Source organism: Ovis canadensis, chromosome 17 (genome assembly GCF_042477335.2).
Source record: "Ovis canadensis isolate MfBH-ARS-UI-01 breed Bighorn chromosome 17, ARS-UI_OviCan_v2, whole genome shotgun sequence".
In the NCBI taxonomy this organism is placed as follows: domain Eukaryota; kingdom Metazoa; phylum Chordata; class Mammalia; order Artiodactyla; family Bovidae; genus Ovis; species Ovis canadensis.
This window is the reverse complement of record NC_091261.1, coordinates 14433611-14461056: the sequence shown is the minus strand read 5'-3', so window position 1 is coordinate 14461056 and position 27446 is coordinate 14433611. Positions and strand designations below refer to the sequence as shown.

The 27446-nt window shown below is 51.8% G+C and overlaps 1 protein-coding gene, 1 long non-coding RNA gene and 2 other non-coding genes across 9 annotated transcripts in view; 3 read left to right on the top strand and 1 right to left on the bottom strand.

Annotated features, from left to right (window-relative positions):
- Nucleotides 1-11648, top strand: part of TMEM131L (transmembrane 131 like) — a 174517-nt gene extending 162869 nt beyond the window's left edge. For 4 of the 6 annotated variants that reach the window (XM_069557298.1, XM_069557297.1, XM_069557295.1 and 1 more), the window contains 6 exons: nucleotides 1905-1983; nucleotides 2831-2910; nucleotides 7129-7249; nucleotides 9080-9171; nucleotides 10423-10562; nucleotides 11165-11648. In XM_069557298.1, coding sequence (XP_069413399.1) covers nucleotides 1905-1983; nucleotides 2831-2910; nucleotides 7129-7249; nucleotides 9080-9171; nucleotides 10423-10562; nucleotides 11165-11440 — 788 coding nt within the window. In that variant the 3' untranslated portion in view covers nucleotides 11441-11648. The remainder of the gene's footprint in view (nucleotides 1-1904; nucleotides 1984-2830; nucleotides 2911-7128; nucleotides 7250-9079; nucleotides 9172-10422; nucleotides 10563-11164) is intronic. The other 2 variants (XM_069557296.1, XM_069557294.1) reach the window with 1 other exon arrangement.
- TRNAC-GCA (transfer RNA cysteine (anticodon GCA)) lies at nucleotides 9634-9705 on the bottom strand. The gene has a single exon. It is a non-coding gene; the product is annotated as a tRNA-Cys (tRNA).
- A 704-nt stretch (nucleotides 11649-12352) lies between the features above and the next one.
- On the top strand, nucleotides 12353-12424 carry TRNAW-CCA (transfer RNA tryptophan (anticodon CCA)). Its single transcript has one exon. It is a non-coding gene; the product is annotated as a tRNA-Trp (tRNA).
- A 2866-nt stretch (nucleotides 12425-15290) lies between these two features.
- On the top strand, nucleotides 15291-17224 carry LOC138422415 (uncharacterized). Its single transcript, XR_011249863.1, has 2 exons — nucleotides 15291-16042; nucleotides 16937-17224. It is a non-coding gene; the product is annotated as an uncharacterized lncRNA (long non-coding RNA).
- Nucleotides 17225-27446: the final 10222 nt, after the last annotated feature.

Sequence of the window (27446 nt, the reverse complement as noted above, 5' to 3'; positions counted from 1 at the left end):
TGTCTGTATCTTGAAAACAGCTCAAAGAACTTCCATGTTTATTTTTTCACTTGTACGTGTTTTTATTGTGGTAAAATACCTGTAACCCCAAATTTACCATTTTAACCATTTCAAAGTGTGCGGTTCAGGGGCATTAAATATATTCGCATTATTGTACAGCCATCACCACTATCCATTTTCAGACCTTTTCCCCTTCCCAAGCAGAAACTCGGTAGCTATAAATCCACAGCCGTCCCTTCCCCACGCCCTGCAACCCTGTGAGCCTCTGCTCTGCTTTCTGTCTGTGAATTTGAATACTCTAGTATCTGGTAAGTCAAGTCATACATACCTGGCCTTCTGTAACTGGCTTATTTCATTTAGTGTGATGTCTTCAGGGTTCATCCCCATTGTGATGGACCAGGGTTTCCTTCATTTTAAGGCTGAGTTACTCTTCATTGTGTTTTCTTACCACAGTTTATCTGGCTGTTCATCTCTTGATGGACACCTGGATTTTTCCATCGTTTGAGTACTAATGTTGCTATGAACAGTGATCCTCCCCTTATTTTTGAAAAATTTACAGATACAGGAAATGTCAATGAAGCACCTATATTTTTATCACCTAGAATGAATAGCTCTTAATTTTGTCATATTTACCCTCATTTTTTTTTAAGTAATATGTCATAGTCTGTTCCGCTTCCCCCTCCTTGAGAGACTCACTGTCCACTGTTTTATTTTACATTCTTACATCCATCAACAAAGTAGAGAATCATCTTTAATGTGCATAAGGGGGACCATGCTTCAGGGAGCATGCTGCGTTGTGCCTTCTCACTCAGCGTGGTTTGCTCTAGCTGTGTCTGTGTGAAGATTTAATCCACTTCTTTCCAGTTACAGTCAGCGTTGCACAGGTTGAGCTCTTACCAGAACAGGCGGGGAGACGGGTTCATCCTGGGGGCACTCACTGTGTGTGTGCGTGGTCACGGGTAGGGGCTGGCTCCCTGGCCCCGAAGTGTCTGGCCCGGAGAGGTCACGTGGCTTGTTGGACTCCCAGAAACCCACAGCTTCCCCAGAGCCCAGCCCCTTTCCCAGCCTCCTGCTCGTCACAGTGACCTCTGCGCACTCTCCTGCCAACAGTGACACCTAAACAGAAGCTCTTGTCTGGGGGACCAGGGCCCTGATCCCATAAAAACCCGAGACAGCCGCCCGCTTGTGACTTCCGCCTTTCTTCTCAGCCTTCTTCTCGTTTTTGGCTCCCCCTGCAGGCATCTTTTCAGACACTGCTTACCCAGTGACCCCCATAAAATCTCAGTGCCACGTGCATGCAGCAGACATCTCTCTGCAGCTGTCCCGTGCCTGACACACAAGTCATCAGCTGTTCCCCAGCCTCCTCCTGAGCAGGCACGACACCACCCACGTGGGGAGCGCGTGCAGGGCGGATTGCAGCATTTTGTTTGGTGGTGGGCTTGGTATTCTTGGCCATTGAAGGCAGTTTGGCTGTTGATGCCAATGGGGGTGTTTTTAAACCGGTGCTTAACATGAACAAGAACAGAAAAGCAGCTCTTGCCTGTGGGATGCAGCCAGCAGTAAGAAAGAGATAAGAGTGAGTGAGTGATGCCTTACTGTGACATAGGGCGTTAGATGCAGTCTAGTTGTGTTTGGAGGTTGCATAATAAATATCAGGAAAATGTCCCCAATGTAATAATCATGTAAAGACCAAAAGCAGAGAGTGTTTTTAAAGTATGATCCCAATTTTATATATATTTATACATTAAAGGTTTTTTAATTAAAAAATTACTGAATGTGTGAATAGTGAAAAACAAGTCCCTCAAGGAGGTTAAGAATGTTAGCAGTCTGCATCTTAAATGCAGGATAGATACAGTTAAATTATGCTTATAAAAAGTTCTGATCATCTTTTTATTTTTATGCAGGAGACAGTGCTTTACAAAATGACTTTTCTTCTGAAGCTCCCATCTCCTTGAATCTCTCTCGTAACATCTGCAATCCCACGTAAGTGTTTGGTATTCCAGCTTTTATAATATGTTTCAAGTACCACTTTTTTGTTTTTTTCATTTTGTGTTTTTCTTCTTTGTTTTCAGTTCTGCAGGCTAAAAATAGGAAAACCTTTTAATGATATGAGAGAGTAGAATTAATTTTATTAATAATTCAAAGCATACAATCCTTCCAAGGTAACACGTTCATGCAGGAGCATCTCTGGTATCCCTGGTCCTTTCAGTGATACGGCTGTTAGAAGAATTCTCTGTCCTGAAAGGAGGAAGAACAGTAGTTGTAATAAGAATGGGAGCCAGGTACTCTGCTGGGTCTTGAAATAAAACAGCATTGATGGTTCTTAGAAATGTGCAAGGACCTAGTAGAAGTCACATGTTTACAGCTTCACTGTGTGATGATTTCCACAGCGTCAGACAACATAAACAAGCCCATTTACTGAGTGGGGTGAGGGGGGTAGGGTATATAAGGTGGATTGAGTTTCACAGTGGGGGGGCAGTTAGGTTTTAGGTGCCACAGGACAGGGGGATGTCACAGAAATGAAATTGGATGAGGAAGGCTCTACGTGAGCTCTTTCTGTTCGGGGTAGAGAATAAGGTTGCTGCCAGCGGCAGGGAGGCCAACTGGAAACTGCGGACCATCTGAGCTACTTTAAACTTGTGCAGTTGCTGTTTATTAAAACACGACTTGGCTGGCTCTTAGGAACCTAATATTCTTCAGCCCTTTTTTGGGTGTATGCCTTCATGTCTATAGTATCTATCTGTTTTGGTTGGGGAAGGATTTATGTCGAGCCCCAGTCAGACTTGTTTGCAGCCACTCAGCGGCTCCTCTTCTCCTTGCTCTCCCCCAGTGACGTGAGCGGCCTCCCCGCGCCTGCGGACGCTCCCTGCCCCAGCCTCCCCGCTGGGCCTGCTGCTGCTGAAGATCAAGGTGAGGCCCGTGCCTCCTGCTCAGGTGTCCACGCCGCCCTGCTGGCCGGGGAGCTTGAGGGCAGACGGAGCCAGCCTGGGGTGAGGGCGGGATGAGGCTGCTGCCTCGGGCTCCTGAGCATCCGTGCCCTCTACCCTGGCGTTGCCGGAGCCCCTTCTGCTAGGACCCTGACCTCCTTCCTGGGGGGACAAGGCGCAGGCGGCCTGTGGCCCCAGAGCGGGTGTGGGGGCCCCTCGATGGGGTCTGCCGCTGCCTTTAGTTCCCCTTCTCATCTGAGAGGGCGGAAAAGCAGGGAGCAGACTGAGGGTCCAGGGCCTCCGTTAGCCACGTCGACCACACCCACGTCTTTCCCTGCACGAGCCGAGGCCACGTGCTGAGCTCTGCGGCCCCTCTGAGCAGGGACAGCGGGGAAGGGTGGGGACAGTGGCTGGGGCGTAGACCTGGGGCTGGTGGGAAGGAAAGCCGCTCTGCCCAGGGTCTGTCCCAGAGGCCTCCCCCCTCTCCCTCATCCCCCCTCTCTCCTCCCCCCTCTCTCCTCCCCCCCCCCTCCTCCCCCCTCTCCCTGCTCCCCCCTCTCCCTCCTCCCCCCTCTCCCTCCTCCCCCCTCTCCCTCCTCCCCCCTCTCCCTCCTCCCCCCTCTCCCTGCTCCCCCCTCTCCCTCCTCCCCTCTCCTTCCCATCCCTTATTGTGCCCTTGTCTCACATCCCTTGTTTTCTCCTTGGGCCTCCGTCCTGCCTCGCCAGGCGCAGGCTACGTCTGCTGGTCACCCTCAGGGGCACCGTCTAGCTCTTGATTTTGTTTGTGTCCCTGGTGTAAGTTAAAGGCTGCCCGGCGCAGTGGAGTGCGTTAACTTTGAACGTAGGAGGGGGCTCCGTGAGGCTTTATGCTTATGTTTTGGAGTGCTGTCCGATTATCACCAGAAATAAGTTATTTGTGAGTCCAATAAAAATAAGTGTTTTCTATGGGAAAAAAAAAAAAACTTAAATTCAGTAATTCGCTGAGACAAGATTTGGAAAGGTTTAGGAGGTGCCCCTTTTTTCTTTGGAGTGATAGAGGGGAGAGAGGACTTAGCTCATGATGAGGAAAGAGAACCTGGGTCAAAGCAGGCAGGCCTCCCACTTTCTCCTGTGTGTCTCTGTCAGTTGGAGAATCTTTTCTCGTCTGCTTGTCGTGTGTATGTGTTTCAAGTGTGTGGTTGCCTCGTCTTTGTTAGCAGTCTGCAGTTTACTTTTGCTGTTGCTCAGTCGTGTCCGACTCTTTGCAGCCCCATGGACTGCAGCACGCCAGGCTTCCCTGTCCACCACCAACTCGGAGAGCTTGCTCAAATGTGTGTCCCTTGTGTCAGTGACGCCACCCAACCATCTCATCCTCTGTCGTCCCCTTCTCCTGCCTTCACTCTTTCCCAGCGTCAGGGTCGTTTCCAGTGAGTCAGCTGTTTGCAGCAGGTGGCCAAAGTATTGGAGCTTCAGCATCAGTCCTTCCAGTGAATATTTAGGGTTGATTTCCTTTAGGATGGACTGGTTGGATCTACCTTGCTCTCAAGAGTCTCTTGCTACTCTCAAGAGTCTTCTCTAGCACCACAGTTTGAAAGCATCAGTTCTTCAACTCAGCCTTCTCTGTGGTCCAACTCTCACATTCGTACACAGCTACTGGAAAAACCACAGCTTTGACCAGACAGACCTTTGTCGGCAAAGTAACGTGTCTGCTTTTTAATATGCTGTCTAGGTTTGTCATGGCTTTCCTTCCAAGGAGCAGGCGTCTTTTAATTTCATGGCTGCAGTCACCATCTGCAGTGATTTTGGAGCCCAGAAAATAAAACCTGTTTCTGTTTCCACTTTTCCCCCGTCTGTTTGCCATGAAGTGATGGGACCAGGTGCCACGATCTTAGTTTTTTGAATGTTGAATTACGTTTGCTTACTTTTTGGTGACCTGGTAAAATCCCTATGTAGGCCCTTAAGTTCCTCAGAAACTGCCCTCCTTGTCCGCAGGGCCTGTCCCGAGCCCCTTCTTCCGCCCCACCCCTCACCCCCCATGCCAGCCTCTGCCCCCTGCCCCGCTGTCACATCCCGGCTGAGCCTTCTCCCCTGTGCTGCATAGACCCAGAGTCTGAGCACGTCTCCTCTCAGCCACCGTTACTTCTCACCTGGGATATCACCACAATCTCCTGACAAGTCTCTGCTTCCGCTCTCACCTCCCCTCACTGTCTCCTCTTTTGTTTGTTCTTTTGAGGTATAATTGATCCATGCAGTTTATTAGTTTCTGGCATATAAGCAATACAGTGATGCAGTGTATGTGTGTGCATGCGTGCTAAGTCACTTCAGTCGTGTCCATGGGATTCTCCAGGCAAGCATAGTGGAGTGGGTTGCCGTGCCTGCCTCCAGGTTTCAGCGTACGTACATTTTGCAAAACAGTCGCCACAGTGAGTGTAGTTAACATGTGTTGCCACCTCACTGTCTGTTTTTAGTACTGCAGCCAGAGGGTGGTGTTGGGTCTGAATCGGATCGCGTCACTGTGGAGACCGGTCAGGGGTCTGCAGTGCTCACCTGAGCTCAGCTCTGCCTGCCATGATTCTGTGGATGCTACCAGAGGACAGGAGGCTTGGGTCAGAGGCACCGGATGCTTAGCACAACGAGCAGCCTGAGAGCCTCATAAGCACACTTCTGCAGGTCCCCAGGCTTTGAGGGGTGATGTGGGGGGCACGCAGGGCCCACCTGCACCTGCAGCGGTCTGTGGTTGTGTTACAGGAAGGGAGCCCCACGCTTAGGAAACCTACGTGTTTCGGTTTTTAATAATAGGTAGGAGATGACATCTTAATCACGATGGACAAAGCAGACTTGCCCCTTGCTCTACACTGAGACCTCCCCACATCTCCCGAGACCTTGTTCAGTGGCTGTCCTTGGAAAGACAGGTCAGAATGTGGGCGGCCAGAGCACCCTCTCGGTGGCGTGGAGATCCCTGAGACCCCTAGAGACAGTCTCACAGCAGCGCGCACGCCCCTCGTCTCTGTGTGGTCCTGGCCGCTGGTCCGTTCGCTCGCGAGTACATGACTCTAGAAGCAGTGAATTTGACTTTGGTGAATTTGACTGACGGGACGGGAACCAGATCTCCTCATCAGCTCATCCAGCCTCTGGTTCCAGCGGCTCTCACTGGGACTCAGGGCAGGATGCCTTGCCCTTCAGGACTGGGCGCAGGGTCTGGGCCCAGCCGCTGAGCCAGCCCTAAAGCACCAGGCTGGCCCTAGGAGGCAGGCCTCATCTTTGAGGGACCCCCACTGCTGTGATAGCTACGTGGTCTCCAGTGGTGTTTCTTTAAATGCTGGAGGGTCACTGGGACCATCTTGAGCTGCACATCTCCAGGTCTGCAGGCGAGTGATTACCACCAGCTCCCTGAGGGCTCATAGGCTGCCTGCAAAGTGAGTGTTGTGTCCACATGTTGGGCCCCCTCGGTGGGCCTGCCTCCTCCAGGAGTACAGGTAGCCGGTGTCCCCATGTGGCCAGCTGGCTGGTGAATCTTCGGTCTCCAGAGCGTTTCCAGCAGCTGAGTCTAGTCTTTCCTTGTGGAGGCCCAGCTTGTCTCTAATCTGTGCCACCAACCAGTGGCGTGTGTCTGTCCGTCCATCTCCGTGCATCCCACAGATGGCTGAGCAGCAGCTGGGGTGGTGACGGTGGAGGCCCGTGGAGGTCCTGGCAGGTGCTGGCTGGGAGGAGCAGAGGCCTGGGTCCCCCGGGCAGCTTTAGGAGACGGTTCAGAACTGCGTGGCAGGTGTCGGTTGACCCTGCAGACAGGCCTTCCACAGCACGGGGAGCGGGGACAGGTCCCTCCCCAGGAAGGCGTGGGGGCAGCTCTGGAAAGCCGGGCTCACTCATGTCCCCCCCCCCCCCCCCCCCCCCCCGCCCTTAGCCTCCTGGGGCCCGGGCGTTCCCTCCCCGCCCAGGCGGGCCGCCCCTCCTCTGCACAGGATTGTGCGTCTCTTGTCACGCCGCGGTTGCCCCAGCTTCTTCCTCCTGCCTGTTGTGTTTCTGCTCACCTGAACGTCAGCCTGTTCATGCCCGTGTCCTGGGACCCCGATTGGGCTTTGCAGGAAGCAGGCCCTCCATGTGACCTCATCCGCGGCGCCGGGCGTGGCAGCCCCGTGGGTTGCGTGGGGGCGCTGTCTGGGGTCGAGGGGGTGCGCTGCCCTGCAGGAAGAGGGGCTGAGAGGCCTGCTCTCTCCCACAGGTCTCTGTGCTCCGGGGGACCTGTGGCCCGCGCAGCCCCTGTGTGTGACCGGCGGCTTCGGCTGCGCCCTGGAGAGCGGCGGGCCGGCCACGCTACCCCCGCCCGCCGCCGTGCCCAGCAGGTACGTGCTCCCGCCCAGGGCGGGGCTGGGAGCCGGTCCCCAGGCAGTCCGACCCGGCTTCCTCCGCAGCCCCTCGGCGTTTTGCCATCTGCCTTTCAGACTTGAGTTGTGATGTCTGAGAAATTATAAGCCAGAAACTGAGGGAAGCCCTGAAGGAAGAAAGCAATCCAGCCAGTGACCACATCAGCGCTTTCCTTTTTAAATGGAAAAGATGAGCTACTCGTGTATCAGAGGCACAAGTGAAAAAACGGAACCAGTTCCTCACACTTGCTCCTCGCTAGCAGAATAGGAACTTCCGTTTTCTATAGCGTTAATCTTGAACACCTTTAAAGCTTTTAAAGATCGCGTCTTAGACTTGCCATTGGGTTTATCATTTGATGATGAGGAACACTTGAGAAAATGCTAATATCTGTGTTTTATCAGAATCCATTTGAGGTTTTTTAGGGGCTCCAGCTTATTACAAAGTCGTTACTTACTTATTTCTGTAATGAAGATCCAGATTGCAATCGGGATCAAAGCATCTATCGAGAATCACGATCTGCATGGTTGCAGTTCACCTGAGCTGAGTACCGGCCTGGCCCCGAGTGGAGGTGGTCGTTAGTATGGGTGTGTGAGAGTCCCAGAGCCGCTGCCCGAACTCCCAGCGGCATCCAGCTCTCCGGCTGCTGACAGAGCCAGAGCCGTGGGTCCTGCCTCTGGTTTCACTTCACAAACCTGGCTGGGTTTTTTTTGGTTTTTTTTGTTTGTTTGTTTTTTAAAGAATGATAGCTATTAGTTAGAAGGGAGAGCAGTTTTCTTTCAAATATTAGTCCTGCTTACATGGTGTACACCTAACTAGGGGTGAGAGCTTTTTGCAGTCTGAGTGAAAGTACTTCTCTGGCAAACTGAAAGCCAGGTTTTGATCCATTCCCCTATCCATGCATAATTTATTTGCTTTGTTTCATTTAAAAAGAGCTCCCCTGCCCCCTTTCACCCAAATACTGTACTCAAGAGATCAAATTCCACCTCTAACTTTCTTTGGAATTATAATCAACATAAAACATTGTGTTAATTTCAGGTGTACAGCATGGTGATTTGATATTTTCATACATTACAAAATGATCATCACATAAAGATTACGTCCGTCTCTCTCACCAGAGTGTTACAGCATTACAACTGTATTCCCTATGCTGTACATTAATCACGTCCCCTTTGAAGGAAGTGGGGATGGACCTAGAGTCTGTCATACAGAGTGAAGTAGGTCAGAGAAAAACATGTATATTAACGCATATATATAGAGTCTAGAAAAGTAGTACCGATGAATCTATTTGCGGGGCAGGACTGGAGACAGATGTAGAGAGCAGACCTATAGACTCACCAAGGGAAGGCGAGGGGGCACGAGGTGAGAGCGTAGCCCTGAGGTTCATACACTCCCGTGTGCAACGTAGGTAGAGAGAACCTGTTGTGTAGCCTGGTAGCTCAGCCCGGTGCTCTGTGATGGCCTAGAGGGTGGGCTGGGTGTGGGAGGGAGGCCCCCAAGGGAGGGGGTGCGTGTATACGCACGGAGGTTCACATCATCGCACAGCAGAAACTCACATGACGTAAAGCAGCTGTAATCCAGTGAGAGAAGGAAGGGAGGGAGGGGGTGTCCGGTTCCAGCCGTCCCTCCTGCAGCACTGTATTGTTGGTATTGAGTTGGTCTCTGATTCTGTGACGATAAAGTACTTCTTTTATTCTCCAAAACTGGAGAACTCGCAGTGATGAGGATGCTGGGCAGTAAGATCTTTTTCTCTTTCTTTCCGTGATCTGTCGACACCCTGTTTCTGAAACTAGACCCCTTGTTTTCTATAGCAGTTTCATTGATTGGAACGCCACGTGTGAAGGCCAGTTTCCCAGTGTGTACTGCCCCCTGGAATTGAACGACTTCAATGCCTTTCCAGAAGGTAAAGCTGTTTGGACAGTCCCAGCGACATCCTTTTATTCTCAGAAAGTCAAAGTCGAAAGGGTGTGTGTACTTAGGGCACTAACTGCAGAGAAAGTGCCTTTGAGAGTCATCTTCCAGTTGTCCGCTGAGCCTTCACGTGGGCGCAGCACGCTTGCCCTGTGTAATTTTATATGGCCTCAAAAAGCCTGCTAGACCCAGGGGTCTGGGGACATGTACAAATAACCCTGCTCTGTTTAGTCCTTCAGATTGGGTGGAACAGGGCCTTTTGGACCTACATGAACCTGAGTGTGCTCTATCTGTTGGGGGGGGCTGGGTCTTTGAGTGAGTGAGTGAGTGAAGTGGCTCAGTCGTGTCTGACTCTTTGCAACGCTGTAGACTGTAGCCCACCAGGCTCCTTCGTCCATGGGATTCTCCAGGCAAGAGTACTGGAGTGGGTTGCCATTTCCTTCTCCAGGGGATCTTCCCGACCCAGGGATCGAACCCAGGTCTCCTGCATTGCAGGCAGACGCTTTAACCTCTGAGCCACCCAGGAAGCCCAAACTAAGGAAGGTCCCACCTATTAGTTATTCTTTTCAGGCAGACAAGTCCCAGGAGAGGTAGAATGATTCACGTGCTTGTTCCTCAGCATGTTCTGACTCTTACACCCCTGGATAGTGCTGCAGAAGGAAGGGAAAGCTCGTGGAGGGGAAACTGATGAATTGCAGATGCTTGCGCTCAAGTATGTTGATGGACAGATGCTTGTACTTACCTGGGTTTTGACGCATGCAGTGCTCCGTGGTAACCACAAGGGGGTGCTGTGGTCGCTCTCGTCTGTGTGCGCGGCTGTGTTTATGCCTTCTTACTGCCATCTGAGAAATGCTTGGTTTCCTACTGCAGTTATCAATGCGTGTGGCGTATGTGCAGATGGCCGACGCTGGCATGGCAGGCAATAAAAGAAAAGTTCAAGGACTAGTAAGAACCACGACACTCCGAGTCTACAGTAGCATTTGCTGCTATAAAGCATAGCAGTATTATAGCGTCCTCTGTATATTACAGAGCCCACCAGATGTTCACATACAGGAAAGCAAGCCCAGAGGAAAAACTTCCTCACTGAGGGCTTACCAGGTGCTGTGTCTTCACGGAGTAATTATTTTCTGTCTGTCTTTAACTTGTCAACACAGTAAGTCCTCGAAAGCTTATTGCCTGAGGGTGAGAATTCCGTTCTCTCCTGAAACGGGTTCACCTCTGCTGATGTCTCCGCTCTTTGCAGACAGCATGAGCTACCCCAGCGGCTTCCCCTGTCCTGCCGAGGTTCAGACGGACTTCGTTGACCACAGCTCCCCGTCGGCCTGGGGCAGCCCCCCCAGCGTGCCGACCGCCTGGGGACACGCCGGTCTCATCAGCTCTCCGGTCAGTGCCGCCCGCCCTGCTGTGCCCTGGGTTCTTCCGGTGCCCCTGTCAGCCTGGGTTAGGGTTGGGTTCAGATGCGCCGGACCCTGGTTTGCTCCCCTGGGTTGCTAGCCACTCTCTGCAGGGGCTTCCCAGGTAGGCAGATGGACGGGGGCTCGCAGACGTTGGCAGCCACGATGCCCTAAACTGCATCAAGGAGAGAGGGTTATCGGTGATGCTGCACCTGGGCCAGGAAGCCCTCCGGGAGGCTGGTGGGCTCCTGTGGCCCCGCTGACCGTCCGCCTTCGGGAGGAGAGGAGATGAACCTTCCAGGAAGGTCAGGCAGGGTCACCCGTGGTCTGGAGGGCTTCCCCCGGTCACACCCGCTCCACCATGTTTTTACAGATAGAGGGCGTTCGACCTGAAATGAGCTTATCTAGTTGGATGGGAATTTCATGGCCTTCTGTTTGAGAAAAATGGAGTTAGAGACACCACGGTGGTTGAGGGTTAGTGTGGCAGCATCCAGGCGGCCCCGAGGATGCAGGCAACCTTGATACTGCTTTCTAAGGCTTCTTTATTTCTTTACGTATTTCCTTCTCCCCCCCTCCTCGTGCATGCCTCAGCCCTACCTCACAAGCACCCGAAGCTTGTCTCCAATGTCTGGACTTTTTGGTTCCATCTGGGCCCCGCAAAGCGACATGTATGAGAGTTGCTGCGCCATCAACCCCACCGCGGAACACTCGGCTCACATGGAGAACCAGGCGGCCATGTGCAAGGAGTATTACCCCGGGTTTAACCCGTTCCGTGCCTACATGGACCTGGATATATGGACTAGCACAGCGAGCAGGAGTGCGAACTTCCCACTGTCGAGAGGCTCGGGCTACTGTGGGGACGTGTGAGAAGGATTCGAGCCCAAACGATGCGAATGAAGAGGCCTGCGCACTGTCGAGAGGCTCGGGCTACTGTGGGGACGTGTGAGAAGGATTCGAGTCCAAACAGTGTGAATAAAGAGGCCTGCGTTTGGATCACTAGCGTAAACTGGTTCAGATAGATTGACGTTGGTGGATATTTTGGCACTTTTATATGAAAATAAATTTTTGTATGAAATCTGGGTGCTCTGTTTTTTTAACCCTTCACAAATCAGTGATAGAAACAAAGCATCATGACTCCAGAAACACGTCGACATGCCAGATGTTCACTTCGGGACCAGGACAGTGTCTAAGAAGGTAAGAGTGGGGAAGGAAGGGGCTGCGGTGGATCCACCTCTAGGAGCATCAGCTTCCCGGGAGCTTGCAAAAAGCCACCTCGATCAGGTAGCATTCCCAGGGATGCCACCATAATTGGCCTATGGCTCAGGCGGGGAGGATTTTGTTTCAAGCGCTTCTTTTATTGAAACAAGCCTCCGGTTTGGGGAACCTCACTGCCAGTCACTTCCCTAGACACACTGGTCCTGGTGGGCACGGCTGCTGGGTGGAGCAGAGCCTGGCGCTGTTCTGCTGACACGTGGCAGGCATGTTCCCTCCCCTCCGTCAGGCCATTCCCTGGAGGGGGGGGGGGGCGGCGACAGCAACAGGGACATGCTGGTAAGTGTGTCAGGGTTCTCTCCGAGCAAGCAGGCTGAGTCCATAGACAAGTTCTGAGCAGGTCACAGAGCTGGTGTGTGGTCCCCAGGCCAGTGTGTATTTGCTTGTCAGTGATTTTAGAGATTCACATGATGTTGGAATTATCTGATTGCATGTATAAACTTTGAAAACTTTTCAACTTATAATAAAAATGGCCTATTTTTACATGTTGTTGTGTCTTTAGTATCTTCCCTGGTGGCTCAGAGGTTAAAGCGTCTGCCTCCAGTGCAGGAGACCCGGGTTCGATCCCTGGGTCGGGAAGATCCCCTGGAGAAGGAAATGGCAATCCACTCCAGTACCCTTGCCTGGAGAATCCCATGGGCGGAGAAGCCTAGTAGGTTACAGTCCACGGGGTCGCAAAGAGTCGGACACGATATTGGAATTTGAGTGGGATGTCAGGTTCGCACGTTTTCTTATGGTCTTGTGGGGCCTGGTGAGGAGGGTAAATGGGCTGTAATCTGGCACTGCCCTCCTGCAGGGAGCACCTGCTGGCCTGCATGGCTGCTGGAACGCTCTCAGGCTACTGACCCCGTCCTTAAAACTGAATAATACTGAAAAGTCGTTAGCTTCTAGGTGTGCACCCAAAGGAACAGAAACAAACCCTTGTGCGCTGTGTCCACTGAAGCACTGTTCACGGCAGCCAAACGGCGGGAACAACCTCAGTGTCCGCCGATGGGAGACAGCTGAGCAGACCGCAGTGAGGGCACAGTGGGCGCTGGTCAGCCTTGGGAGCGAAAGAGAGTTCTGACGCCTGCCGCAGCGCGGGTGAGCTCGGGAAAGAAGCCTGCGAGTCAGCCTTGGGAGGGAAGAGAGTTCTGACGCCTGCTGCAGTGCGGGTGAGCTCAGAAAAGAAGCCTGCGAGTCAGCCTTGGGAAGGAAGAGAGTTCTGATGCCTGCCACAGCGCGGGTGAGCTCGGGAAAGAAGCCGAGTGTAGTAGCTGGTTACTAAGGGCCAGGAGTATGTGATTCCACTGTGAAGAGTTTAGTGTGGTCAGGGTTAGTGAGGAAGTGGGATAGAGGTTACCAGGGGCTTGTGGGGCGGGTTGGCGGCAGGGGACAGGTACATGCTGGCCTGGGGGAGGCTGGTACCCCGTGTGCAGACAGCACGGGGCCTGTGGCCTCAAGAAATCTGAAGGTCGTGGGAGTTTAGGGCTGGAGATAGTGGGGGCGTCCATCCTTGGTCTCCGGACGGTTCTAGAGGGGCTTCTTTGGGAGATGGGGCTGGAGCTCTGAGCCAAGGCCCCTGTTTCGAAGAGGAGGAGGTGGCTGAGAAGACGGGAGAAATTGCTGGAGAGGCCAGGAGGGGAGGCTGTGCCCACGATGGCGTGAAGACAGGAACGTGGTCAGACGAGGAGCCCCGAGGGCTGGTCAGGCTGTGACCTGCCCGGTGCCCTCAGCCAGGCCAGCCACAGCCAGCTGACCTGGGAGGTGGCCGTGGAGAAGCCCGGCGGGGGCAGCTGAGTGTAGGTGTGCGGGGTGCCAGGGGCAGGGATTGCTGGGCAGAAAGGGAGCAGGCAGGCCTGGGGGGCACCTGCAGGCACCTGAGCCTTGGCACACAGGGTGCTGCATCTCCCAGGGCGGGTGGGCAGCGGAGACCTGAGCAGGGTGAGTCTGTTAGGAGAGGGACAGGATGCCCGCGTGGACTGTTGTGTGTGTGGATCAAGTCGTCCTGGAGCACAGCGCCTCCTCACTCCTCCACCCAGCAGTGCGCAGCCTGAAATGCTCACCAGTCCCTCGCAGAGAACACCTGCGGCCTTTGCTCCAGTGGCAGGAGCAACAGGAGAGCAGGGCCCTGGGCCTCGCAGCGGCAGCACGCGTGTCTGCTTGTTCGGCTCCTGCCGTGTGGGGCTCGTGTGGCAGCCTCAGAGCTGACCCAATCCTCCCCTCGCGTCCTGTTCATTCCCCTCCCCGTCCTGTCTCTGGCATAGTGTGTGAATCACGGAGTGTGTGGAAAGGAGTAAGTGGAGGGGCATGTGTGAGCACCATTATCTCGTAGCTAAAAAGGTGAGTCTTCATGATTAGAGAACAATTCCATTATTCTGTGGCTGACCACAAGCAAAGGCAAGAGAACTACCACAGTTCTTTACGAACTAAACGTACTTCCTTGCTTTCACGTGCTGAGCTCCATGTATAGAGCTCTCCAGGACAGTCGTTACATAGTGTTACTATGTTGAATAACACTACCACCTGGAAAACTTGCGGACCTCTAGAGTAAGCGAAGCAGCAGGGGAGGCCAACCCTGCCTTCCGGGAGCTTTGATTTTAGTGAAAGGCTTACCAATGAACGTCCGCTCTGGGACCAGACTTTGTGGGGTCTCAACTCCAGCTTTATCATATATTTAACTTTCCCATTGTTAAGTTTGAGTAAACTCCGGGAGTTGGTGATGGACAGGGAGGCCTGGCATGCTGCAGTCCATGGGGTCGCAAAGAGTCGGACACAACTGAGTAGCTGAACTGAACTGAGCTAACTTTCCTGTGCCTCGGTTTCCTCTTTCTGTAACATGAGGATAACAGTGGTTACATACTTCATAGAATTGTGAGGATTAAGTGAAAGTCGCTCAGTCGTATTCCACTCTTTGCAACTTCATGGACTGTACATGGAATTCTCCAGGCCAGAATACTAGAGAGGGTAGCCTTGCCCTCCTCCAGGGGATCTCCCCAACCCAGGGATTGAACCCAGGTCTCCTGCATTGCAGGCGGATTCTTTACCAGCTGAGCCACAAGGGAAGCCCAAGAATACTGGAGTGGGTAGCCTATCCCCTCAGGGAAGGATCTTCCCGACCCAGGAATCAAACTGGGGTCTCCTGCATTGCAGGTGGATTCTTTACCAACTGAGCTATCAGGGAAGCCTGAGGATTAAATGAGTTGAGTGTTTAGATAGTGCTTGGCACATAGTAAACCCTTGGCTACCATTGGTATCCTGTATAATCACTAACATCAATTTAAATTAAAACAGTAGGATACATAGGAAGTTAAATCTCAGGTTGAGGAGAAGCCAGGTGAAGCAGGCCTTTATACATTGCTGATGAGATGGTAGCATGTTTGGCAGTGTGGATTAGGTACCTTGAAAAGGTCTTCCAAGAATTGACTGTTAAGGAAAATAGTAAAAAAAAGATTCAAGCACAAAAATCAGGTATCAGTTTTCTGTTGTTGCTGTAAAAAGTTCCCACAAACGTAGTGGCTTAAAAATATGTGAATGTATCATCTGACAGCTTTGTAGGTCAGAAAGCCAACACAAGTTCTGCTGGGCTAAAATCAAGGTGTTGGCAAGGCGGAATTCCTGTAGGAATTACCACCTAGAGCACGGTGATGCTCTGGGGAAGAATCTGCTCCTTTCTCGACTTCCCCAGCTTTCAGAAGCGGCTTACGTTTCTTGGCTCACGGCCCCTGTCTGCCATTTTCAAAGCCAGCGACGTGGCCTCTCGTGACTCTGATACCATTGCCACACCTTTTCTCTGACCACAGTTGGGAGAGGGTCCCTTCTTCCAAAGACCCGTGTGATGTGATTGGGTCCACCCAGAGAATCTCCCCATCTGAAGGTTCCTGACTCAATCACGTCTTCAGAGTCGCACGTTTTCGCCGTGCAGTCACACGTTCAGAGCCTCCAGAGTGAGGAAGTGGGCATCTCTGGGGCAGGGGCACCGTTCTGCCTCTGAAGTGTTAGCATATTTGTTCCAGTGTTTAGAACAGCGCTGAGCTACAAGCTCTCTACAACAGGAGTATGTTTAAATTACAGTACCTGCAGATGTCGGAGTGCGAGGAAGCCTCTGAGAATCACTGGAGAAGGACACGGGCAGCGAGAGGCAGGGTGCAGTCTCTGAGCAGCAGGAACCCGTCTGGGCTGGGGGAGGAGGGGCTGCACCCTCTGGTGGGCGGCATTGTGAGTGGCTTTCACTTTCTTTCCTTTTTTTGGTATTTCCTATTATAAGTATGTATTACTATTATTCCCCGTTCTCTAAAACCTTTTAATTAAATCTTAAGGGAATGTATGTTTTATTTAACAATGGTGAAAGTAAGTATGCTAAAAACAAGTGCTAAAGTCAATAAAATTTACATTATGCTGTAAAAGAACATAATTTAAAGGCAAAGGCAAAGTGAAACTTTCACTAAGCATTCCCTAATAAAAACCCTATAAAATGAGGTATGTGGTAAATACTTGGGCTAGGATTAAAGACACATAAGAATGTCTTTAAACAGTCTATAGCCAACATACAAAATGTAATGCTGTCTAATTATAATTAGTTAAAATACAACTTAAAATACATATGTTTATGCAAACTCAAGTTAACATTTCAAATTAATTATTTCTGTGTGACCCAGACATTTGAATAATTAATACTCACCCTGGAGTACAGAGAAGATGCCAGTAAAACAGAATGTGTTTATTATTTGTGTATGCATATCATCGGAGAAGGCAACGGCACCCCACTCCAGTACTCTTGCCTGGAAAATCCCATGGATGGAGGAGCCTGGTAGGCTGCAGTCCATGGGGTCGCTAAGAGTCGGACACGACTGAGCGACTTCCCTTTCACTTTTCACTTTCTTGCATTGGAGAAGGAAATGGCAACCCACTCCAGTGTTCTTGCCTGGAGAATCCCAGGGACGGGGGAGCCTGGTGGGCTGCCGTCTATGGGGTCGCACAGGGTCGGACACGACTGAAGGGACTTAGCAGCAGCATGCATAATTCAAAGGAAAACTCTTAATTTAGAAACTGAAAACAGAAACTTCACCCAGTGTCATCTCATCTGGATGGATGTTTATTCACTCACTGTAGATGAAGAACTTATTTACAACCTTGAAAAAATGGAAGAGCAACAGCAGACATGGAACAGACCACGTGCCGTGACCGCGGGACTGTGGAGAGAACACTGACACGGAACGCGGCCCTCGGCCTGCTTCACTCTGCAAAGCAAGTCCGGCCTCAGAAGCAGCAGGCGGCGCTGGGCGAGGCCGTGTCCCCCAACCCATCGCGCGTTCCAGAACCGCGGTGCTGCTGCTAAGAAACCAACCACACATTTGCCTGCCTTCTTTAATTTCATTAAATCAGAATAATGTGTCGGAATCGAGAACTGGTGGTGTATTAGTTGGGATAGGCTAGGTTACACAAACAGGGCCCAGTGACACTTGAGAGCAAGGATCCCCCGGAGGGACTCGGCCTCCAGACCGCTGTGCTCGGGCGCTTGGCGTCCCCGCCCGCGGTCTCGCCGTTGGCGCCCGCGGGAGTGGCAGCAGGGCGCAGCGTGGTTGCCCGGCTCAGGCGGCGGAGACTCCCTGTGCTCTGACCGTCACTTCTGCCCACAGCCGGTTGGTTAACGAGCCAGTCACATGGTCCCAGTCGAGAGGAAATAAAGGCTTCCCTGCGTCAGAGCTGAGGCAAGTGGATGCTGCTGAGCATTCCTAAAATTGAACAGCACTGGACCGTCTTGGAGAAGTCTCTTTCTTTGACTGCTAGCTGGAGAGATTCATGGTGTCTAAGCCCCAGACGGCCTGCACAGCCCAGGCTGCCTGTGGGGAGGAGGCTCCGCAGGGCCAGCAGACGCTGCCTTTCAGCCCTGCCATCCCAGGAGCGCCCGAAGTCACCCAAGGCCACAGCGCCCGAAGTCACCCAAGGCCACAGCGCCCGAAGTCACCCAAGGCAGGAGCGCCCGAAGTCACCCAAGGCAGGAGCGCCCGAAGTCACCCAAGGCAGGAGCGCCCGAAGTCACCCAAGGCCGCAGCGCCCGCGCAGACGGGCTCCCACATCCCGGGGGAGCGAGATGCAGCTCAGCCCGTGGGGACCTGACTCCAGCAGTGTGTGCTTCCCGTGTGGCTGCCGCTTCCGAAAAAGAAGGCCTAAGATCACAGTCACTGATGCATGTCAGCTGCCTAGTAGCTATTCAGAAACAGGCTGCCAGAGTAACTGGTAAGACTGGACTCCCGGGAGCCGAGCACAGGTCACTGCTGGAGGAATTCCGGGGCAGAGCTTGGAGAAACAGGTGGTGGCTCTACTGGAAGCAACACGTTGGTTTCCTGTGTCTTCTCGATGGGAAGTGAAAGTCTGGTCGAGTTCATCTGGGGATGAGATGAAGGCTGAAGCAGTTTTAAGCTCATGATTTCATGCCCAGCCTGTATTAAGAAGGATGATCAAAACAATTCTGGGATGTTGGTCTAGCTGCCCAACGTAAGACCGCCTCCGGGGCTGGGCAGATGCCAGATGAAGCAGTGGACGTGCACGTGTGAATCAAAGAACAGTCAGGCTGGCACGGGGGCCAGAAACGGAAGCGGGCCTGAGACGCGTTTCAGAGATGGGGGCTGTAGGGCCAGGCAGGGCGAGCGTGGCCACAGAGGAGGGGTCAGTGCTGCCGATAGTCAACACCAAATGCTTTTCGCTAGCCCAGCCAGAAATCTCGCTTTGCAAACGCCTAGGGTTTTGCCCACAGCAACCCAAGTCCTCTCCCCTCCCTCTCACTGGGTTACTCTTCCACCTGGGTATTGACTTAAAACATGGTCCTGACTTAAAACCGCTGTGGGCTCTTGCATCACTTTTTAAGAATAAGTGGAAATACATTTATTGTTTCTTCTGTCTGTTGTAGAAAATATGGATAAGAAGAAAAAACAAAAACAAAAAAACAGTGTAATCCCACCACCCACCAAGCAACACTTAACATTTTGGTACATTTCCTTCCAGACTTGTGTATATGTGTGTTTTTACAAAAACAGGATATGCGCACTCTTCTGTGAAATACTTTTCATTACATTTAATGTTCTAGTAAAAATCTAGATTTCTTTCTGAATGCCTAACAGAAGTTTTACTGATATTTCTCATTCAGTGTGTCTTATCTATCCCTAACTTAAATCTATGCCTGAGTTTGTTCCGTCACTAACATACTCCTTGTTGCGTCTTCTGAGCCCACGATAGGGGCCTGAGCACTGGATAGTTCCAGATAAGTCTGCCCAGACGCTCTCTCTTCCCAACCGTTCTCATGTTTAATTGGTCACTCAATCATTCATTCAGCACATATGTTCCACCTGTCCTGACGTGCCTTGTGAGCGCTCTGTGTCCTTATGATCTGCTCTTTCAATGAAGCTGAGCAGCTGTTCTGTACCGGACTTTGTGTTGTGCTCTGACGAACCAGACAGGCACACTCCCTTCTTCCAGGGCGCCAGGGATCTACGGGGGGAGATAAACAGTGCAGCGCTGCACTGGATCTTGATTACTGCAGCAGATGACCCCCGAGCTTAGTGACTGAAGATAACAAGCTCTTACGCCGCAGTTTCTGCAGGTCAGGAATCGTGGCTCCGCTTGGCGCCTTCTGCCTCGGAGTTGCTCCCACAACTGCAGCCAGGGTGTCAGTCAGAGCTACAGTCACCTCCGAGTTAAGCAAGCAGCGGGGCGGCGGGGGAAGGTGAAGTTCATTTCCAAGCTCGTTCACATAGTCGTCGGCAGGATTCAGCATCTTGCAGGTTGTTGACGGCAGACTGCTGTCTCCATTAGGATAGCTGCCTTCAACAGAACAAGCGACCGGGGGCGGGGAGGGGGGGTATGGAGGCGGGAGAGAGAGGGAAGGGAAGAGAAACGGGAGGAAGAAGCCGCCTCTTTAGGACGTAATCTCAGAAGCGGCATGCCGTCACGTTGCCACATGCTTTTTGTGAGAAGTATGTCCCTAGGTCCTGCCCCCACTTACGGGGTGGAGGCAAGTAGTAGTGGGGGTCCTGGGGAGCCGTTTTCAAAGGTTGCCTGCCCCTGTCACAAGTGGACAAGACAGCTCCAGCTCCAGCTCAGCAGTAGGAAGGAAACGAAATGGGGAGAAAACGAAGAGAGCCTGGGAGATGCCTCAGTGAGCCGGCAGGAGAGACATCACAGGCAAGAACAGGTGCGGGGACCCGACGGCGAGAAGGGGCCTGTGTGCAAACACGCAGGCCCTCCCTGACGGAGGAGCAGGAAGCGTGAACTCTGCATGCTTGAAAAAGAGCACAGAGGCCGGTGACACAGAAGAACACGTGACGGGGACACTGTGCCTGATTAGGGAAGAACATAGACCTCCTAACAGATCGCACGAGGCAAACATTACCCCTGCTTTGAAATAGCAAGTGACTTCCCTAAGATCACAGCTCGGGGGTGACGCAGCACACGCAGGATTTGAACTTGGGTCTACTTGACGTTGGGATCCATGTGTCTGCGGTGCCAGCATCCTGCAGTTCCCTGCAGGATGAACTGCCCAGGACGGAGCAGTTTCCCGGGAATTGAGACTTCCGTGGCTGAGACCAGGACAGTCCAGAGGCAGCAGGATAGCGACCCTGGCTGGCCCCCTCGTGAGCACGGCGCTGGGGCTCTGTGATGTGGTGGTAAGCCCAGGCCAAGCCAGTAGCCGCGGGCCAGCCCGAGGGACTCAGCTGTGTGTTTTGTTGCCAACAGAATCAACTGCGGCACAGCCCCACCTTGCTGTTAAAATACGATGTTTAAATCCTCCAGTTCTGTTGCCTTTTGTTTTTCTCAGGTCATTCCTGGGAGAAAAGTGACCTAGCACACAGGCATGGCCAGGGGACCTGAGGGCTGGGAGAGACCGAGGCAGGCGCCCCGTCCTCAGCCACTGAGCAGGACACAGGAGCGGGGCAGAGCCCCCTGGGCCTCGGAGAGCTTCCCACTGGGCATCCTGCTCTCAGCACACATGCTGGCATGGGTGCCTCGCACCCCTGCCTGAATCCCGCCTTCCCCTTCCTCCTCCACACAGCGCTGGGCCCCTGGAGGTGCTACCCGGTGGTCCAATGACAGTGACCTGTGCACAGCAAAGTGTGATGGAACTGGACAGGCCACACCAGGGAGAGCTGCAGGCTAAGCTGCAGGCATGGCTTGGCTTTGCTCACTTTTCTGTATCCCGGTGACTTGAGGCAGGAGGTCAGTGGCTCAGATTGTCCCAGTGGGATCGGTCACCCCTCATCGAGGCAACCGATCCTTCATTCCCCTGCAGACCCCTCTCCTTGGTGAACCTCTCCTCTTGCAAACTTTGTGGCCTGGAGGTTCTCCTCTGCTCCCCACAACCCCTCCTCTCCTAATTCCTTTCCTGGCCTCGCTTTGCCTCGGAGAGTGAGTGACGGCGAGACTGGGCTCTCAGCCTCCGTGTCCCCCTCCCTGGAGAGCCCCACACTGGGTTGGAACCTGCATCTCTAAGCTGGAGACCTCCTGCAGGGATCTCAGACCAGACTGACTGGATTCAGAGACCACGGTAGATCATGCGCGCTCACTCTGAATAGCACCCCCTGTGGATGGACCACAACTCCAAGCACTGTCGTCAGGCTTGGCCTGATGTCTTGCTTTGGCCCGGAATGTGGGCTGAAGTGACGCTGTGCTAATTTCCAAGAGAAGCTTGAATAGGTGCTGCGTGGCCCTTTATCTCGTTCTCTTTCCTTCTGCCACTGAAGGGCTCGCTCAGAAAGAGGCTTCTCTTTCAGCCTGGGATTCAGAAGGAGAAAACCAAATGCCTCTGGTTTTCTCTCTGTTTTCTCTAGAATACCCAAAGCTGATGGCAGCATAAAGGCACATCTCTGAAAAGTGACTATTTGCAAATGGGATCAAATCTCAGAGTGACTGAACAGGCAGCTTCTTCCCAGTAATTATTCAAGGTGAAATGGAGAACTGATACATTCCGAAAGAGCATATAAAATAATGCCAAGAATTGTGGGGAAAAAAAAAAAGAGAGACATCACTTTGCTGACAAAAGTCCATCTTGTCAAAGCTGTGGTTTTTCCAGTAGCCATATATGGATGTGAGAGTTGGACCATAGAAAAGGCTGAGCACCGAAGAATAGATACTTTTGAACTGTGGTGCTGGAAAAGACTCTTGAGAGTCCCTTGGACAGCAAGGAGATCTAAAGGAAATCAACCCTGGATATTCATTGCAAGGACTGATCCTCAAGCTGAAGCTCCAGTACTTTGGCCACCTGATGTGAAGAGCCAAGTCATTGGAACAGGCCCTGATGCTGGGAAAGTTTGAGGGCAGGAGGTGAAGGGGGTGACAGAGGATGAGATAGGTGGTTGGATGGTGTCATCTGCTCAATGGACATGAGTTTGAGCAAACTCTGGGAGTTAGTGAAGGACAGGGAAGCCTGGCAAGCTGCAGTCCATGGGGTCACAAAGAGCTGGACACAGCTGAGCGACTGAAGAACAACCAATACTTAGAGACCAATTAAAAGTTACCTGTGAGAGAGCCAGGCTTTAGGAGAGCTCTGCCTGCCCCACCCCTTGGCCAAGTTGGATTGTGGAGTATGGGGCTTTGGGGTTGAAAGAGTGGGTATTGAGATGGTCTGTTCTTAAGAGAACACTGAAAGGATCCTTTCAGCATACTGGCCCGAGTCACACTTCCACTCTGTACCCACTCGGGGTTCCCATGCTGCCCAAGAGCTGTGACACCGCAGATCTGCTGGACTGTCTGCCACCTCCTCATCTCCTACCCCGGCTCTCCTCACCACCCAGAGCACTCACTCCCTCGATGGCCCCACGGCACTCCCTCTCTCTGTCGAGGTTTTTGTCCCAATATCACCTGATCGCTCTCGTGGAGATTGTACTTCTTGCCCATCATTACTGCTTCTGTTAAAATCAAACACAGATAGAGACCAGACTTGAACATTTCCCGAGGGGTCATACAAACAAAGCTTAGTTTAATTTATTTTACGCAGCAAGTGAGGTTACTAATTTCTATTTCAGTGTTGCACTGGTTTTACTTCCATATTTTCTGAACTTTGGAAGCTTCAGACGATGACTTTGAGCACGGATCGTGTCACTCCCGGGTTGAAGCACTTCAGAGTCAATGAATAACATTGATGTCTGCCCTCTTCTGGAGTCACAGGGCAGACCACATGTTCCAGATGATTTGACCACAGGGTGGTGCAACCAACATTGGCTAAATTGCTGAGTCACTACCAGGACCAAGGTTTCCCTGGAGACTTGTCTGGACCCAGTGGGGACCCTACACTTGTCACAGCAGCATAGCCTAAGCTTTCCTGATTGATGCCCGTTCTCACAAGCCGTCAGTCCCTCTCCCATACACTGCTCTATTTTTTCCATAGTGTTTATCATCACGCGACACATTGTATGTTTACACGTTTGCTTATGTAGGTCATTGTTTTTTGCTATTGTTGCTTACTCGCTCAGCCGTGTCCAGCTCTTTGGTGACCCCAGGGACTGTAGCCCACCAGGCTCCTCTGTCCATGGGATTTCCCAGGCAAAAATACTGGAGTAGGTTGCCATTTCCTTCTCCAGGGGGTCTTCCTGATCCTGGGCTCAAACTCGAGTCTCCTGCGCTGCAGGCGGATTCTTTACTGCTGAGCCACTGGGGAAGCGTAGGTCATTAGTGCTGCTCGCCAAATATTTCCATCTTTCTGACTTCTGGGCGTGTAGGCTGGTTACATGGGGCGGTGTTCCAGAGTCTCCATTGTGCCGACATCCTGGGTCCCAGGATGGCAGACAGAGCCGAGGCTGGTGCCCAGGATCCCTGAATCCTGGTGCTCATGCCCATTATAAGATCCTTCTCTTGAGAATGGGTGAGATCAGTGACTGACTTCTCAACAACAGCATGTGCTGAAGGTGATGGGGGGTCAGTCTCTAATCATGTCACATTGTGTAAGACCCCTGTCTCGCTAGTGACCCTGTCTCTACCGCCAGCTTTGAAGAAGCAGTTGTCGTAAAACAGGTGGTCGTACTGGCGACACTCACGTGCACCCTAGGAGACAACAGTGAACCTGAGCAGAAACTGAAGTCCTCAGCCCACAGCTTCAGGAAAGGCATTCAGCCAAAACCCAAGAAGCGCTAGAAGTGACCCGTCCTGGTTTAGGCAGTGATGAGAGCCCCTGTCAGCCTCTGGGTTTCAGTCTGATGAGACTCAGCACAGGATGCAGTGAGGCTGCCATGTTGGCCTCCTCCCTCACCTGAGAAGAATTAAGCTCCATGAGGGCAGACATGCAGAAGGCGATGGCACCCACTCCAGCACTCTTGCCTGGGAAATCCCATGGGCGGAGCAGCCTGGAAGGCCGCAATCCATGGGGTCGCAAAGAGTCGGACACAACTGAGCGACTTCCCTTTCACTTTTCACTATCATGCTTTGGAGAAGGAAACGGCAACCCGCTCCAGTGTTCTTGCCTGGAGAATCCCAGGAACAGAGGAGCCTGGTGGGCTGCCAGGCTATGGGGTCGCACAGAGTCGGACACGACTGAAGCGACTTAGCAGCAGCAGAGGGCAGACATTTGTTTTTTCATTGGTTTCTCCAGCATTGCTTGGCACATAGGGCACTCAATAAATATTTATGGATGAATGAATAAATGGAAAAAAACATGTTTTCTTTAACTTAGGAGAGATACTTGCCCATAATAAATTCGTTTAAATACAATGTTAAATACGTTTTGAAAAGTCTAAAGCAATTAAAGCTCTGTCGTAGATTACTTGCTGTTGTTATTGTTTAGTTGCTGAATCACGTCTGACTCTTTATGATCCCATGAACTGTAGCCCACCAGGCCCCTCTGTCCATGAGACTCTAGGCAAGAATACTGGAGTATGTTGCCAGTTCCTTCTCCAGGGGGTCTTCCTAACCCAGGGATTGAACCTGTGTCTCCGGCATTGGCAGGTAGATTCTTTAAAACTGAGTTGCCTGGGAGGCCCCATAAAATTATTGCTGAGTTCCAGTTTTCATTATGGCTGAAGATGATACGATTTGATCCATGGTAGAACTAAATTTATGCTAAAACAAAAAATTGGATAATATAAATGAGTATTTCTCAACAGATAAATACAACAAAACTTCCATTGGTCTTAACTGTGTCATGAGAAAATGGCTGTATTTTTGCAAACTTTGAGAATATGGCTCGAATAGTCTGGTTTACAACATAGGCTACATAATGAACGTGAAGCCACATAGTCCCACTGGTTGTCAAGTAAGAGCCTCGAAATGGAAGCCACGAGGACGGGCCTCAGTTTACAGTAGAGCCGTTTCTCACACAGGGAACTCCATGACTCCATTATACGGGTTTATTCCATAGTGACGGTTATAATTCTCCTGAGCAATGCAGGAGACTGAGACAGCCTGAGCCAGATGTGTGGGTATTTTGTGGCATTGTTATATTGCAAAGTGGCTTCCCTTTGCCAACTGTCACACTTCTGGATTCCTCTCCTACCATAACTCGTAATAGGCAAGGTACTGGCCTCCCAAAGATGTCCATGTTTTAATCTCCAGGCCCTGTGAATGTATTGTTACATGGCAAGGAGAAATTAAGGCTTCAGGTGAAATTAAGGATGCTGTGTGCTGTGTTTAATCACTCAGTTGGGTCTGACTCTTTGCAACCCCATGGACTGTAGCCCACCAGGCTCCTCTGTCCATAGGGATTCTCTAGGCAAGAATACTAGAGTGGGTAACCTATCCCTACCCCAGGGAAATTTCCCAACCCAGGAATCGAACCTGGGGTCTCCTGCGTTGCAGGCAGATTCTTTACCAGCTGAGCTACCAGGGAAGCCTTTAAAGATGCTAATCAACTGGTTTTGAAACGGGGAGATTATTCCGGATTTTCTGGGTGGGCCCAGTGTAAGTGTCCCTTTAAGTGAAAGCAGGAGGCCAGGGCATCAGAATCGAGTTCAGAGGAAGGACTTGAAGATGTGGGACGGAGGCAGAGCTTAGGGATGCAGCTGGCCCTTTGGAAGGTCAGAAAAGGAAATGGACACTTCTCTGCAAAGGATTTTAGCTCAGAGCGACCCATTTTGAGTGTCTGACCTCCAAAACTGTAAGATGAAAAAAAAATTGTTGTTTTAAGACACTAAGGGTTCAGTAATTTGTTAAAGCAGCAATAGGAATCTAACACAGCATGGTCCAGAAGTGATCGTGTCCGAAGTTTCTCCCAACGGCAAGCTAACCAGTTGGCTTGTCACAGTCCCACGGATACTGACAGAACATAGGAGACCAACTGCTCTCTCTCAGCCATGGCAGCAGCTAGAGCAGCAGCATTTTGCATGGTTCACTGAGCCCAGCTTTCCACAGGGCAGGGTGAGGAGGCCGCACACACAGTGGGGTGTGTAATGAAGGAGCCTGAACTTGGGGAACACACTGCTTTCCAGCTGGGTAGTCAGCATGCCTGCTCTTTGCTTCCAAGGCAGGTACTATCTCTTGCAAGGCTGAAAAGTAGTAGTAAGAATATTAAGCATGGAAACAGTGGTTTTAACTTACAAACTACTTTTCACCTCTACCATCTAAGTTTATCTTAACAACCCTGCAAAAAGGTAACTTTCTGAAGAAACTGAGGCCCAGAAACGCTGACTGACCTGCATAAAACTGCTGACCCTGAGGGGTCTTATAAGAGAGGGGCCACCATTTCCTGTCACTTTCCATTCCACTGCCCTTGGCAAATCCATCTATTGTGTGTGCAGCTCTTCACCCACGTAAACAGGTATTCAAGTGCTCACCCTGGTGCCGTGCATGTTGTAGAGACCAAATCAGCTAACAGAAAGAATTAGGTGTCTGGGAGTCAGACCCTGACTGTGTTTCTAGATCCTCTGACCTCTATGAGCCTCCATTTGCCCATCGGCAAAATGGGGTTCACAGTTCTCTCACGGGCATGCGGAGAGACTGCCGCCTCCCTTGTAATGTTCCTGGTGTTCCTCTTGGAATTCCTTGCAGCCCTGAGACTGAATTTTTGCTCTCGATTGAAGCATATTTGACTTACGGTATTGAATTAGCTTCCGGTGTCGACCACAGTGATGACACTCTTATAGAGCATACTCCATGCAAAGTTGGTAGAGAGCGTTGCTGTGACATCTGTGCTGCACGTCACATCCTCGCATATTCGTCACGTTGCTCCGAGGGGTGTGTGCCCCTGAGTCCCCCTCGCTCATTTTGACCCCCTCCCCGCTCCCCTTTGGCAACCATGAGACCGGTGTCTGTGTCTGCGAGTCTGTTTTCTTCTGTCCGTTCTTTTTTTTAAACTGTGAGCTTCTCAAGGGCAGGGGCCGTGACTTTGTGCTGTTCACCCTGGCCACAAACTCCCTGCCTGATAAAAGGACACGCTGAACAAATCTGGCTGACAGAAAGCAAAGGCCCAGATGCCTGTAGGGGCCTGACGTCCCGCTCTCTTGCCAGCCTCCCTTTTCAGGTCCCCGCTTTCTGGGCTGGCTTCCTGCACCATGACTTGTGCCAGCCTGGGGCAGTTTCAACACCGTAGGAAGCTCAGGTTCTCCGAAGCAGTCACTTTCGTTTCCTAAAACTGAAATTTCTGGAAACGTGAGGCAAGAGCGGAATTTTGGCGCAGTCACTCCCTGGGTGGCCCGCGGCAGGA